Here is a 15059-nt window from a genome sequence, read left to right on the forward strand (position 1 = left end):
CAGTGTCCAGGCAAGTTCCAAGAGCTTTGGTAAAGAGGGACCCAAAAAATGGAATGTGAGAACAGAACCCCTGGGGGAGGGCAGGACATTATGAGTGATGACAGGGAGCTTGGGCTTATGGGAAATTGTTAAAGAGCTTTAAGCAAGGAAGCACTGTGATAGTACAATAGAATGCTTAGAAAGCTCAGTCTGGTTATTGGTTAGAGAACAAATTAGGAGAAGGCAAGGCTGGAGGTCAGGGAGTCCATCAGGAGGTGATTACGAGAGAATGATGGCTGAGCCAGAGCAGTGACAGAGTGAGACAGTGGCTAGGGATGTGAGGCAGGAAGAATGTAAGAGAGGAGTCAGGGATGCCTCCTGTAACTGGCTGACTGCCTGGTTGGTCCAGTCACTGATAGGAGTTGAACCCAGGATGAGGAGACAGTAGGACATTGGGTATATGTCCTCCTTGGAAGACTCTTAAGTTCTAAGGGGACAGAGGCATGTGTGTTGGCTCTCCACAGTATCTCCAGTGCCTCCCTCAGTCCCTGACACAGATAGCAGGTGCTCATAGATGATTGTCCAGTGATTTAATAAAATGGGTTTGGTTTTGAGCTGGACCTTGTCGGTACAAGGTCATGGTGAAGCCATGGAAAGGCCTGGGGTCTCTCAGGATAAATGTATAGAAAGGGAAGATTGGTGGGCACCTGCCTTATCTTATTTGATATCTTTATGACAGACCAAGGGCCTCTTTCTTGGAGCCCCCTGGCCTCGTGCACACCTCACCTGTGAGCCTCTTAAAAGGAGGAGCTTGCCCTGGTTGCCTCCTGCTTTTCTCATGCGGCCTAGATTGTGAGCAGCTCTGTGAGACTCACCATCCACTCCGAGCGAACTGCCCAGCTTCTGTGCCCAATCAATCGCAGTCCTTTGCTACATAAGCCACATCTCCTGGCCATAAACTACAACGAAGCTCTGGAAGTGGGAGAAGTGGGAGACCCCGTTTCTGGGACCAACCCAAGAGGCTTCAGAGCCTTAGTTTCTCCATCTGTAGAAGGGGCTGATCACTCCTGCCCGGCCTCCTCCCTGGAGGATCTGGTGACCTAATGGATGTGAGAATAGACGTTTGTCCCATCCAGTGGTGGAAGACCAATCAGCATCAGCCATTAACTGCTGGGGGGGAGGGGAGTGCCTGGAGGTTGCCACTCTGTCATGCTGTGCATTGGCTTTCCAGTCCCCAATCATGTGCATGCTTTCCGTGCATCACTAAAACAGAAGGGAATCTCCATTCCACAAAAAAAGTCAGCTAAGACATTGAGATGTTGCACAGAGAGACAGAGATAGTGATGGTATCCTGGGCCCCACCCAGGCAGAATTTTAAAGCTCTTACCCTCTCTCTTAACACCTCCAAATTCCTTTACCCAGTGAGCACATTTTGAGCACCTACTGTATGTCAGATACTGTGCTGACCACTTTACCTTCCTTATCTCATTTCATCCTCATAACAACCGTCCTGTGAGATGAGTGTTGTCATCACCATAGTACAGATGAGGACCCTGAGGCCCAGCAAGGTTAAGGGACCTCTAAGTGGGAGACCAGAGCCTGATTACCTTTCATAGCCAAGAAGCAGGTGGTGTTTTCTAGGTGGGCACCCAGCCACAGTGAAAAGGAGCATTACCGAGCCTCCCTTGACCTTCCCACATCCCATATCTAGTGCCACCCTGTGGGCACAGAGCCTTCCTTGCCAACTAACCCTTGTGCTTCTCAGGCCGCCAACAAGCAAGTGATGCTGTACTGGCTGCAGCAGCTGCAGATGAAGCGCTGGGAGTTCCACAACAGCCTGCCTGCACCTCCTGTCGCCTCTGACGCTGCCCTGGCTGGGAATGAGCCTGCCCTGCGCCTTGAGCTAGGTACCCAGTGGGCTCGCCTCCTGTGCATACCCAGGGCTCTTGGTGACCAAGCCTCACCCCTCCTGTTAGAAGTGAGTGGATGGAGCCCTCTGCTAAGATGCAGGGAGACAGGGATGTGACTCAGGATCAGTTAGGGCAACCATAGAGTGGCAAGGGCAAGGCTGCCTGGTTCACATTCTAATCCTGTGTGGTCTTAGGCAAGTTGTTTACCCTTTCTGAGCTTTAGTTTCCTTCCCTTGAAATGAGGTCAGTAAAGAAATTATACTTACTTCTTAGGGTTTTGGTGGGGATTAAATGAATCTGTATACCTTAATAAGTGGTTGGAATGATGCCTGCATATTGTCAGTTCAATAGCTATCAGCTACTATTACGATGACTATAATGGGAATGTCTTAAGACATTCTGAGTTGGTCTGAGGTAGATTAATGAGAAATTGCAGCTATTGTTACTGCTGCTTTACACAGATGCTTTTGTGCTATGAGTTGTGTAGACCAGTGTTCAATGTATTATTCCAGTTGTTCGCATAAGCCAGAATCCTTCACCCCCAAATTATTGGCCCACAAATAATTTTCTTGATCCCAAATCCTACAACATCCCAACAGGGAGGAGTCCTGGAGATCACTCCCTCCCACCCCCATGCTGAAGCCAGGAATATGACTGACAGATTTTAGAATCAGGACTGACCGCCCACAGCTGCCCCTGCAGGAGCACAGAGAGTGAGGTTCCACCACAGATCTGCAGCATGTCTAAGATGCTTCATCCTTAATTAACAGGGAAGCCAAATGGTGAGGGCAGGCCTGTGGCCTAAGTGCATCCTAGACCTCCACACCCAGATGTTTTTCATGTCCCAAACTGAGCTCATCTGCCCCAGACTCTTGTCCCCCAATTTTTCTTCCCCAATTTACTCAGTTGCTCCAGTAACCAAGAGCCAACCAGATTCTTCCTGCATCTTAGTTAACCAGTCGTCGGTCGCCAGTGCTGGCCTCGTCTCCCTGTGGCCTACACATCAGACCCAGTCCCCACTTCACTGCTGTGGCCTTGGGTCAGGCCTCAGCTCTTAGTTGGAAAATTATGGAGCAGCCTCCACTCTGGTATCCCCAATGTCCCAGCCTGCCCCCTCTGACCATCCTCCTTACTGCAGTCAGCGTGAGCTTTCTAAAGTGACAGCCTGAGATTAGCCTGGGCTCAGTGGTTGTGCATCCACCTATCAACGAGGAGGTCAGGGTTTGATTCCTAGACAGGGCACATACCTGGGTTGCAGGCTCAATCCTTAATGAGGGGCATGCATGAGGCAGCTGATCAATGATTCTCTTTCACCATTGATGTTTCTATCTCTCTTTCCCTCTCCCTTCCTCTCTGAAATCTATAAAAATATATTTTTAAAATAATAATAAATAAATAAAGTGACAGCCTGAGCCCCAATCCCCTTTCCAGGCTGCTCACTATGTCCCAGACCCAAACACAGTCCTAGCTCTTTATCACCAAATTCAGTCCTTCCTGCTCTCACCTGTGTGTGCTGCCTCGTGTCTTATGCTTGACAGTGCCAGAGGCATCTCTGTTCTCTTCTCGGCCTGGGAATCCTACTTCTTCTCGATGGCCAAGCTTTAGTGTCCCCCCCTCCTCTTGCCAATCTCCCCTTGGAAGCCTTCTGGGACTTTGTCAGCTGGACTCCTCAACACTTCCAGACCATTCTTGAGGCTGTCACATTGTGTTCTAAGTAGAGTGTCCTTGTCAATCTCTGCCCCTTAGCTCTAGAGGGAGAAGGCTGTGTCCTTGTCACCTGTGTCCCCATTACCTGGTGCCCTGCCTGGCACATTGGATATTTGTTGCATGAGTGTATGAGCAAATACATTGAATTTCATAATTAAATGAGGAAATGAATGTAAATCTTTTAATATAATTCCAGGCACATAATGCTCAGTATATGGCATCTGTCATAATAATATTATTATATGTATACATGTACACTGTTGTTATTATTATAACAACTGCATCTTTTTATTCGTAATCATCAGTAATTTCTCCTGAGAACCTTCTGAGTGTTTTATGATTGTAAGGGCTTTCTTTGGGGAAGGGTTTATTTATTTTTGCTTCTACTATTTTATTCTGCCCTCCACTCCTCACCTCCTAGAGCTAAACAACCCTGGCTATGCTGAAAACTGCAGTCTGAGTTGGCACAATTCCCCATCAGCCTCGGACCAGAAGCAACGAGAAGCCCTCCCTGACTTGAGATGGGAAGAACCAGGTTGCCAGTTTAGGGATCCCACGGGTTCAGCTGCTGTGCTGAACCCTTTCCAAATTCTTGAATTCTTGGGTTTGGATTCAGCACATTCGGAGGGCCTCTTCTGGGCCAGCTCCTGCTATGGGCATGGGGGCAGGGGAGTGGTTGTCATGACCAGGATGCCAGTCTCCCAAGGAGGACACTGGGGAGATGCAGGAAGCAGGCATGTGGGCTTCCCCTCTGAAGTCTTACTCATCCTGCAGCAAGCCCTCACCATCCAGGACCAGGGCCCCTGTGAAACTTTCACCAGAGAGACATTTCTGGAGTCTTGAGCAAGCTGGCAGGCCGTGGGTTGGCAGTCTGGAGCAGGCTGCCCCACCTCTCAAGTGCCTCCCTTCCTTGGAGGAAGCAGGGGCCTGCCATCAGGGCAATGTAAACCTACCAACTGGCGTCTGGCTGAATCAGAGGCACTTTATCGTGCACAGCGTCTCAGGGCTGCCTTTGAGCACAAGGCACGTTCTCTACAGCTTTAAGCGTTCACACCTTCATTTTATATTTCCCCTGAACATTGGTCTCCATGGAGCCAAGGAAGATCAAGGGGAAGCCAACAGATTGATAATAAAGACATGGGGCCAAAGTAGGACACATCTCACAAAGCACTTTTATAAATGTTTATCATAAAAATATCCATACCACTTACATTGTTGCAGCACTTCACATGCACCATCTAGCTAACCATCACAACAATCTTATGAGATTTTTTACTGTTACTTTCATTTTACAGAAGAGGAAACTAAGGGTCGAAGAGGCTCCGGTCAAACAGTAAGATGTCAGAGCTGAAATCTGAACCCTAGTCTGTAGACTCACATAAACACGCACCCCACCCTCAAGCTGAGGAGGTGACAGGCCATGTGCCAGGGCCCTCCAGGAAACCAGTGGCCTACTGGTCTAAGCCCTGATTGTAGGTGATGGTGTCTTCCTACTGGTAATGGCACAGCCTCTACAGTTCAGACAAAAGGAGAATTAAAAGTAAATGCTGCAGAAAATTTTTTGTATGGTCACCTCACTGGGGACACGTCTCCAGGCTGGAGAGGGACCTAGAGGCCCCAGACCAGAGTCTTGGGTCAATTCTATTTCCTGAAGGAAGTACTACCCTTCCCTGCAGCATCACTGTCATGTGCCTCTCATCCTTTGGACACACCCTTTGCACTGGGAGTTATTGCTTTCCTTCTTAGTAATGTCCGCTTGTCAGAAGTGCTGCTGTAATAAGGAAAAGTGAGGAACTGTGTTGAATCCATGGCTGTGCTAGCAGCTGGGCGACCTTGGTCACAAAATTCACTCTCTCCGAGCTGCTGTTTCCTCATCGGTGAAACGAATCCCAGGGTGAGATTTACCCCCAAGATGTTCTCTGTGTGGCCTCAGTAGGTCTAGAGCCACAGGTGGAAGTTAACGGAAAACAAATATTAGCAGTTAGGGAAGTACTCGCCAAGACATTAAAATCTTAGACAGATGGTAACTTTTTTCTTTGTTGTGATTGAGGGAGAATGAAGATGGTTAAAGTATTGATAAGCAAGGAGACCTTAATTATTTTGAATCAGCTCAAAGTCTGAATCAAAGACTCCTTTGAAAGATGTGCATCCACAGTATGGGGCTTTATGGTTTTCTAAACATTTTAATAAATTTTAACCCTGAAGGAGACAGAATGCACCGTGGCTGTCCAGTTTTTAAAATATGGAACGTAAAGCAGAAAGAGAAAAATGATCAGCCTGGTCACAGCACCCGCCCAGCAGAAACATGGTTTGGCCGCCAGGTTTCTTCTGGCTCCTGCTGAAACCCCCAGGGGGCTCTGCCATTCCAGCCAGATGTGATCTCTTCTTAGCCACCCCATCCCGTTAGTCCTTATCACCTCCTCCTCTGGAACCCTCTGGCATCCTCAACTCTGGCTCCGGAACCCCTTCCCCCACTCCTTCTGCAGGCCAAATCACCTCCAGCTCTCCATTTGCTCTAATGCCCTTCCTCCAGGAAGTCTTCCCTGGCCTGAGTCAGAAGGAATCTGTCTCCACCTCCCAGAACTCCAGAATCCGGTTGGCCTGCCCTCTAGCTTCCACCCAATTGGTCTCCCTAACGCGTGCACTTTTCCCTGCTCCTAAAGCTGGGAGCTTCCTGTGCCTTTGATGATCTCACTTTCTCCAGCCCCACCTGGAAACTTAAGAGTAGACGCCCAAACAACTGAGAAAGTAAACTGAAGGGAGGAACTCAAAAGAATGAGTAGGTGTGGCCAAGTACCAGCCAGGCTGCTGCATCCGAAAGAGCCTTTTGGGGATTGATAATGTGTTATTTGCCAAGTTAGACTGCAAAGTTTATTCTCAAGTAGATTGAGCAACTCTCCCTGGCCCCCACCATTGCATTTAATGTTCTTGCAGATGCAAGGCAAAAATAAATGTCCTTTACCCCTTCGCCCTCTCAGTAAGGGCCCCCAAGTAAAGGGTGTCTGCTGCCCTGCGCGTCTCAGGGCTGCCTGGTCAAGATCATACCATCTCCAAGTGGCCTTGGTTCTCATCGACTTCTGGTAGCACTCAAAGCGAACTTCTGAGTCTTTCACCGCCTCTCTCTTATATCTCAAATAATGTTTCAATAGTCTTGAAACCTTCCTTAATATTTAAGCCTTTAAAGTACTCACTGTATAAGAATTCCTGTTTAAGCAGAACATTTGGAAAACATAGAAAAGTAGCCATAAGCCTACCACCCAGAGAGCCAGTGTTAGCATTGTTATCTCCCACCTACGTCTTATTATTATTATTAATGTAAATGATTTTCTGATCAGATAACAATACAAAACGCTCTACTTTGCTTTTTGATACTCAGTATTGTGACACTAAAATGTCCCTGTGTTGTAAAATCTGTTTGTTAGTACCTACTTTTGATAAATATATAGTCTTTCCTGTTTATAGATGTAACCCATATTTACTATAGAAAATTTGGGGAAAACATTAAACTCTAATGAGTAGCCTGCTCACTTTTAATCCCAGCATGCAGTTCTGACCACTGTTAAGATTGCCAAGTATTTCTTTGAGACTCTCCTATACAACGGAGATCATACTATAACCTCGATTTTTATCTGGCTTTTCAACCTTAGAGTATGTGCCATGCATATTCCCCATGTTCTTAAATATTCTTCCTTAGCATCATTTTAAATGGTTGAGTAACACGCCACCTGCCTCTTTGGCTGCTGTTTACCCACAAGAAAGTCTTGCTCAGTTTGACTCCCACCTGTTCCCAGTTGGAGCTGAGCCCATAGCACCCACCTGTCTGGTCCTTCCAAGTGCAATGACCCAATGGGTGATTTCTCTTTCCTTTGTTCCCCAGAGCAAGAGGAGGCGGAGCTGGAGGAGTTCCTGTGCCCCGTGAAAACGCCCCCTGGACTCGTGGGTATGGCAGCCGCCTTGCAGCCAGCCCCTGCCATGCCCTCAGCCCTTCAGAATATTTCCCTCAAGCACCTGGGAACCGAAATACAGTAAGTGCTAGTGGGGCTGAGGGGCTGGCCAAACAGCAAGCAGCCCCTTCTTTAGAGCTTACTGTGAACTGGGGTGATTCCCAGTAGGGAGGAGGGCTGATGGGGAGGGTTTTAGAGCACTGGTTCCCAATGTGGGGCAATTTGATTTTTAAGGGGGGCAATTAGAGAATGAGTTAACAGTGAATTTTTTGCATTTCTTATGTTTCTAGGGGCCTCATATGCAGTATATAAATATATATTGTGACATATTTATGCATTCAAAACATATTATATGTTTTGAAACTTTTTTGCTATTTTTTTCATATCACTTCATATTATTATTTTTTTTAACAATTTTTTAGTGATTTCTTCCTCAATACTTCAACTGTCCTGCCATTCTTTTATTTTTCTCTTTCATGAGTGCCGTGTTCTTTGGAAGTTTGTTTAGACCAAGTTAATGTCCTTTTAGGCTTCCTCCCCATGACTAGGAGTTCACTTGGAGATGCTTAGATGGGGCATGGCCAAAAAAAGGTTGGGAACCACTGGTTTAGCAGCTCTATTTTCAATTCATGCTATTACTTTAAAATATTACATTCATTGTTCTGATTTTAAAAGTAGTGCATATTCTTTTTAGAAATTAGAAACATCTCAAAAGATATAAATTTAACATTATCCATATTCCTATCACTCAGACAAGTATTCTTAGCATTTAGTGTATCTTTTTCCTTCTGTACACATACCTGCATAATTGATATCATGCTGAATGTAATGTGGTGATAGCTTCATAAATGTCTATATATGTCAAACACATCAAATTATTCACTTTTAATGTGTAATTTATTAGATGTCCATCATATATCAGCTACTTTTTCATTTAATAATGTATTACATATACAATTTCTCATCCGCAGGCTTTGTTTTATTTATTTTATTTTATTTTTTTAATATATTTTAATTGATTTTATTTTTTTATTATTATTTTTTTAATAAATCTTTATTGTTCAGATTATTACAAATGTGATCCTCTTTCCCCCTTCAATTGCTCCCCTTCACCAGGTTCCCACCCCACCCTCTGTCCTTTCCCCATCCCCCATTGTCCTCATCCATAGGTGTACAGTTTTTGTTCAGTCTCTTCCCGCACCCCCACTCCCCTTTTCCCTGAGAATCGTCAGTCCACTCCCCTTCCATACCTCTGATTCTATTATATTCACCAGTTAATATTGTTCATCAGATTTTTAAATTCCCTTGGTTTTTAGATTCACTTGTTGATAGCTACGTATTTGTTGATCATAATTTTTATCTTTATCTTCTTCCTCTTCCTAAATAACCTCCTTCAGCAATTCATATAATTCTGTTTTGGTGGTGATGAACTCTTTTAGCTTTTTTTTATTTGTGAAGCTCTTTATCTGTCCTTTGATTCTGAGTGATAGCTTTGCTGGGTAGATTATTTTTGGCTGTAGGTTCTTGTTATTCATCACCTTGAATATTTCTTGCCATTCCCGTCTGGCCTGCATGGTTTCTGTTGAGAAATCAGCTGACAATCTTATGGGTGCTCCTTTATAGGTCACTACCTGCTTTTCTCTTGCTGCTTTTAATATTCTCTCTTTGTCTTTTGCTCTTGGAATTTTAATTATGATATGTCTTGGTGTGGTCCTCCTTGGATTCCTTTTGTTTGGGGTTCTGCGGGCTTCCTGGACTTGTAAGTCTATTTCTTTCCCCAGGTGGGGGAAGTTTTCTGTCACTATTTCTTCTAGTACTCTTTCAATATCTTGCTCTTTCTCTTCTGGAATCCCCATAATTCTGATGTTGGTTCGCTTGAAATTGTCCCAGAGATTTCTTACACTATCTTCAACTTTCTGGATTCTTTTATCTTCTCCCTTCTGCAGAGGAGTGTCCTCTGGCTCTTTGTGTTCTAAATCTTTGTCTTGATTCTTGCGATCTTCCAGTCTGTTTTTAGGACTTTGTATAATATTTTTTATTTCAGACAATGTTTTCTTCATTTCTTGTTGATCCCTTATTATTTCTAGTTGCTCCCTTTTCATATCCTCTTAGGTCTCATTTATTTTATCGGCCTTTTTTAGGATATTGTTGAATAACCTTATAACTGTAGTTTTGAACTCAATGTCCAATCTTTTCTTTTCCTCCATCTCCTTCCTTTGTGTCCTTCTTCTTGTCTGCATTTTAGTTGTCTCCCTGATTTGATGGAATAGCTTTGTGTGCTAGGTGTTCTGGTAGAGCCCAGTAGCACAGCCTTCCCAGTTACCTGCAGTGGACAGTCTTGGTGTAGCCCTTTGTGGGCTGTGTGTGCAGTCTTGTTGTTAAGCCTTGCTTATTGTTGGTATCACTGGGAAGCGTTGATCTCCAAGCCAATTGGCTGTGAGGATCAGCAGTCCGCAGGCTTTGTTTTAAATAGGTTATAAAAAGATAGCAATATGGCCTGGGCTTTGGAGTCAAATTGCCTGGATATGTGTTCTGGCTCCACCAGTCATGGGCTCTGGTATCCTTGGCAAGTTGTTTAAATTCTCTGTGCTTCACTTAAATTGTTAGTAAATATAAAATTCAACAGTGCTTGCCTTATATGGTTAGTGCGGTGGTTAATCGGTCAATTCATGCAAACTGCTTTCGAACTGTGCTTGGCAATGGGTAGGTACTTAATAAATACAGGTGGGGCAAAGTAGGCTTACAGTTGTTCACATGGAAAAATAACAATGATTTATAAATAATAATACAAGAACAAACTTTCATGTACTCAACACTGTAAACCTACTTTTGCCCACTCTGCTGCTGCTATTGTTGCTCTTACTGAAGAAATGGGAGCTTTTGGGAATTCAGACTATACCCAATTCTGATCTGTTTGGGTGCTTATTTTTTGTGAGGACCTCATACAAACTGGGCCTCTGAGTTCACTGGACTCAGATCAGAGACCCTGGCTCTGTGTGACTCAGGTTTAGCTTTTCCCTCAGTCAGCCTCAGCGTTTGAGTTTGCGTGGGTAACTAGAAGGGTAGTGATTCTGTTCCCAGGATAAAAGCAGGTTTTAGGGGAAAGACAATGAGTGTTCTTTAGGGTCTGGAGGTAGACTACCCAGCAGGCACTGGGTGGAGGACCTGGAACTCAGGAGAGCAATCTGAGTTAGAGAGACTTGGGGAGTATGGGGCATGGTTGAGCCCCCGCCCCCCTCCACCCCCTGCAGTGTGGATCTTCTCTAAGGAGGAGCTGGAGAGAACTGGGAGTATTATGAGCCTAATTGGGGGGGGGGGGGTGTTTGAGGGGCCTGAGAACTTCAGCCAACCAGCTGGTACACACTGTATCCAGGGTGGTCTCACCAACATTAAGCCAGGTTCCTGCCTGAGAGGGCCACAAACAACACAAGTGGAACAGAGAGCATGCAGAGACCAAGAAAGGAAGGAAGTTTCAGGGATTAGTCAGTTACCTCCCTCCTGACACTTGCAATAACCCACAGAAAATGCAAGGGAACATTGCATGTGTCCTGGGGAGAGCCCAGTGAATTCAAGGTTGCCCTTGTCTCCTGTACCCCCTGGCCCCGGCTGGTCTTAGAGCTTACAGTTAGGTCTGCCATGAGCCTAGGTCATAGTCTGGGGAAGTAAGTAAGGGAGCTTCCAGAGCACCATACTGGATGCTTCATGCTCTCATTGAGTTTTTTGCGCAACCTGGTGAAGTGGTATTAAAACAGTTAAGTTCTCAGGCTATGGAGTCAGATGTCCAGGTCTAATGTTCAGCCCCACCATTTATCATCTCTGTGGCTTTGGTTACTTACCCTTTCTGAACCTCAGTTCTCTCGTGCAATGGAGGTGATAACAATATTCACTCCATTGGGCTGTCATGAGGATTAAATGCATTGAATGTATGTGTGTGAGGATTAAATGAGGTGTATTTCTAGTGTTTAGCTTAGAGCCCAGTCCGTAAAGGGCCTCCTTGTGGTGAATACATTCATCATCCCCACTGCAGGTGAGAAAACCCAGACTCAGAAAGGATAAATGACTTCCTTTCCAGAACAAGCTTTTTGACCACTACCTTTATGCTAACTAAGCATTTCAGAGCTAGAGCTAAACCTACAGAGAAAATTATCTATGAACCTCTCCAACCCAAATCAATAAATTTATGAAAGGGAGTTGCCTGTTCCAAGCACAATAGTTTGGTTGGGTAGTGGCCACCTGGTCTGTGTCTGTAGAGATCAGAAGGCCCTTTACTGCCCTGAGGTTGGTGTTTCTATGCCTCTTCTATCCCAGGGTTGACTGTGAGCTCCTAGACATGTTGGGGAAGCTGCAATCCCTGGGTAAGGGGGAGTATGGGCAGCAATGATGGTCACCCCACCCAGCCACTTCCTCTGGCTGCAGGGATGTGTCTCTGGTCTTCTCCAAGTCATGTGGCTTGTGGTTTGTGGTTTGTAAGATACATAGTAAGGGAGCTCAGCACAGGGCCCAGCACAAAATGCTACTTAGTAAATAGTGTCCCTCATTGCCTCATCATTCTTTCTATACGGCCTACCACCGTTTATTTTTACATGGTGAAAATAAGAACTTGGAAGGGGAAGTGACTAGCAAGGAGTCAGGGGCTTCTTAAAATAGGACCTTAATAAAAACAGAATAAAAGGAATCAGAGACCAAATTTTAAAGTTTGATAGAGTGCTGACTTCTAATTTCTTCTCTATTCTTAGTTTAATTTCTTAATTTCTCCATTAAAGTGAAATCTCATTTTTATTTTGGACCCAATTATACCAAGAAACTAGATTTTCTTTTAAAGATAAGTTTCAGATTAAATAATTATTCTTTGAAAAAAAATCAACAAACTTTTAGCTAAACAGATAAGACTCAATTACTAATATCAAAAACAAAAGGGGACAATACTACCAACCTTACAAAAATAATAAAATTATAAGGGAATACTATGAACAATTATATGCCAACAAATTAAATAACTTTAATGAAATACACAAATTCCTAGAAAGACACAAATTATTAAAACTGAATCAGAAGAAATAGAAAATCTGATTGGACCTATAACATGTAAGGAAATTGAATTAGTAATCAAAAAACTATCCATAAAAAATAAAAAATAACAACATCTAAGACCAGATAACTTCACTGGTGAATTCTACTAAACATAAAGATTAATACCAATTCTTCATAAACTCTCCCCCCATAAAAGAAGAGGAGGGAACACTTCCCAATTCATTTCATAAGGTCAGTATTACCATGATACCCAAACCAAATAATGATATTATAAATTTTTTTGAATACCCAGAACTTCACCTAGAATTTCTTTGTGTTTTTTATAACCCACCTCTTCAGAGAACATATGGATTTTCAGGAATCCCAGCTTTCTGTAAAATTTCAATTTCAGCCCTATAATTTCTATGGGTCCAAACCTTGTTTTCCTTCCTCCCTTGCAACCAAGGCTCTAGGTTTTTGGTATCAACAGTTAATCCCTGACCACAAGAAAAAAATCTGTAACTATGTGTGGGTGATGGATATTAACTATACTTATTGTGGTGATCATTTCATAGTATGTACATACTATGTTTTATACCTGAAACAGATATGATGTTATATGTCAAACATATCTCAAAAAAACACACACAAAAAACCAACAGTTGCTCCCTAAACAGATTTATATCTTAGTCAACTCCTACGACAATAATGCTGCAAAAGAACACTTCTAAATTCAATGTCATATTAATAAGCATTTCTTTTGCACCCATATTAGTCCAGTTGCTATAGGCTAGGTTCACCTGGTCGTGACTCTGAGCTATTGGAAAGATCTAGTTCTACCACATATTTCTCATCTTCCATGGGCCACAGCTCCCTGAGGCATGTTCCTCAAGAGGGCAAGCTGTGCATAGTTGAAGCCTATGTTCATATCACATTTGCTAACGTCTCTTTGATCAAGCAAGTCACATGGCCACGCTCCAAGTTAAGAGGGAAAAGGGGAAGCATTCTGTTCTCATGGAGGTGGAGGTGAAAGAGCGAATACTGACATGCTTGTTTTGGTACACTTCACAGATACTGCATTTTTTATAAGTTTTGTGATAATCTGCATTGAGCAAGTCTGTCAGCGCCAATTTTTCAGAAGGCTCAGCGTTTTTTAGCAATAAGATATTTTTAAATTAAAGTATCTCTGAGTGCAAACTCAATCACTAACTCTGCGTGATGTGGCAGAAGTGAAGGGAACCAGTTTGCTAAAGTAATTGTAGTGATAGAGATGTATCAGCCCCAGAAGCTACTGAGGTGTTCACTGTATCCTAGTACAGTGTAAACAAAACAAAAAGGTTTCTCTGAGATATGCCTGTATTTGCTGAACAGTAATCTAATCTACATGGTGACCTTTCTCTTTATTTCCCATTTGAGTTTCACCTCCTTTTTCATATTTAGTGCCTGAGAACTTCTCTTCCTTTCCTGGGAATTCAGCTAAATATTTGTGAAATATGTTTTATATTGTATTTACCTAGCATCTAGGAGTTTTGGAATAAGGGTTTTTCAGAGTAATTTGTCCCCCACTTGGTGATGATATAGCAGAGCCAGGATTCCAGCACAGATCTACAGACTTTCGCATCCTCTTTTTTTTTTTTTTTTAAATCATGCTATTGCTGCCCTTAAATAAGTGACTTTCCAGTGCAGTGTTTTCTACCTGTTGATCATGACCACAGGGAGAAATAGCTCAGTACACACACACACACACACACACACACACACACACACACACTTCACAAAATATTAACCCTCTCTAAGTGAAATACATCCTCATATGTTCCATTTTGTTTTTTTAAATGCTGATCGTGATACTAAACTGATTTCATAATTACCAATGGTTTATAACTTGCAGTTTGAAAAACACTGACCTACAGAACTCCTTTAATCATTTTCTCTTCCTTGTTAACTAATTTTGGAATATGTCTACTTTTATATCTTGCAAAGGGAAAAGAAAAACTCAATTGAACTGTCTTTTTATCTGACTCACTATGAATTTCTCTGTGGTCTCTTGTCCTAAGTCAGCCTTTGGTGCTACCTGCAAACCAATCATGTATAGAGATTACACTCTGGGCACAGGTGCCAGCAGGCATGCAGGTATGTTAGTGCCCAGTTCATGAAGAAAAGACATCTCATTATTCAGCTTAGGCAAGTACTTGGTCACAAGGTGGCCCATTCATGAAGTGCAGTGAGCTCCTTGTATGCCGTGTGGTGACCAGTGAAGGCTTCAGAGAGAACAGATCAGAGCAGGGAAAGAAATCTAGAGAAGGATGCCAAGAGATGTTTGGAACTCTTCTCAGCAGAAGTAGGAAGTACAACAATCTGATTATATCTGAGCCAGGTAGTTACAAGACCAGTTGAAGGTTTTAGGAAAGTTAGTGTGGCAAATCCATTCAACATTTATTCAACATATACTTTATTTTTCGGACCATAAGACGCACTTTTTTCCCCCCAGAAGTGGGGGGAAAAAGTC

The 15059-nt window shown here is 43.5% G+C and overlaps 1 protein-coding gene and 1 non-coding gene across 8 annotated transcripts in view; both read left to right on the plus strand.

The window, feature by feature from the left end:
- TBC1D2 (TBC1 domain family member 2) overlaps positions 1 to 15059 on the plus strand; it is a 42262-nt gene that overhangs the window by 2377 nt on the left and 24826 nt on the right. For 5 of the 7 annotated variants that reach the window (XM_036433224.2, XM_036433217.2, XM_036433219.2 and 2 more), the window contains exons 2-3: positions 1745 to 1886; positions 7474 to 7621. In XM_036433224.2, the coding sequence (XP_036289117.1) occupies positions 1745 to 1886; positions 7474 to 7621 (290 nt within the window). The remainder of the gene's footprint in view (positions 1 to 1744; positions 1887 to 7473; positions 7622 to 15059) is intronic. The other 2 variants (XM_036433221.2, XM_036433223.2) reach the window with 1 other exon arrangement.
- LOC118716839 lies at positions 13741 to 13871 on the plus strand. Its single transcript, XR_004987290.1, has one exon. It is a non-coding gene; the product is annotated as a small nucleolar RNA SNORA66 (small nucleolar RNA).

Source organism: Pipistrellus kuhlii, unplaced genomic scaffold (assembly GCF_014108245.1).
Source record: "Pipistrellus kuhlii isolate mPipKuh1 unplaced genomic scaffold, mPipKuh1.p scaffold_m20_p_12, whole genome shotgun sequence".
In the NCBI taxonomy this organism is placed as follows: domain Eukaryota; kingdom Metazoa; phylum Chordata; class Mammalia; order Chiroptera; family Vespertilionidae; genus Pipistrellus; species Pipistrellus kuhlii.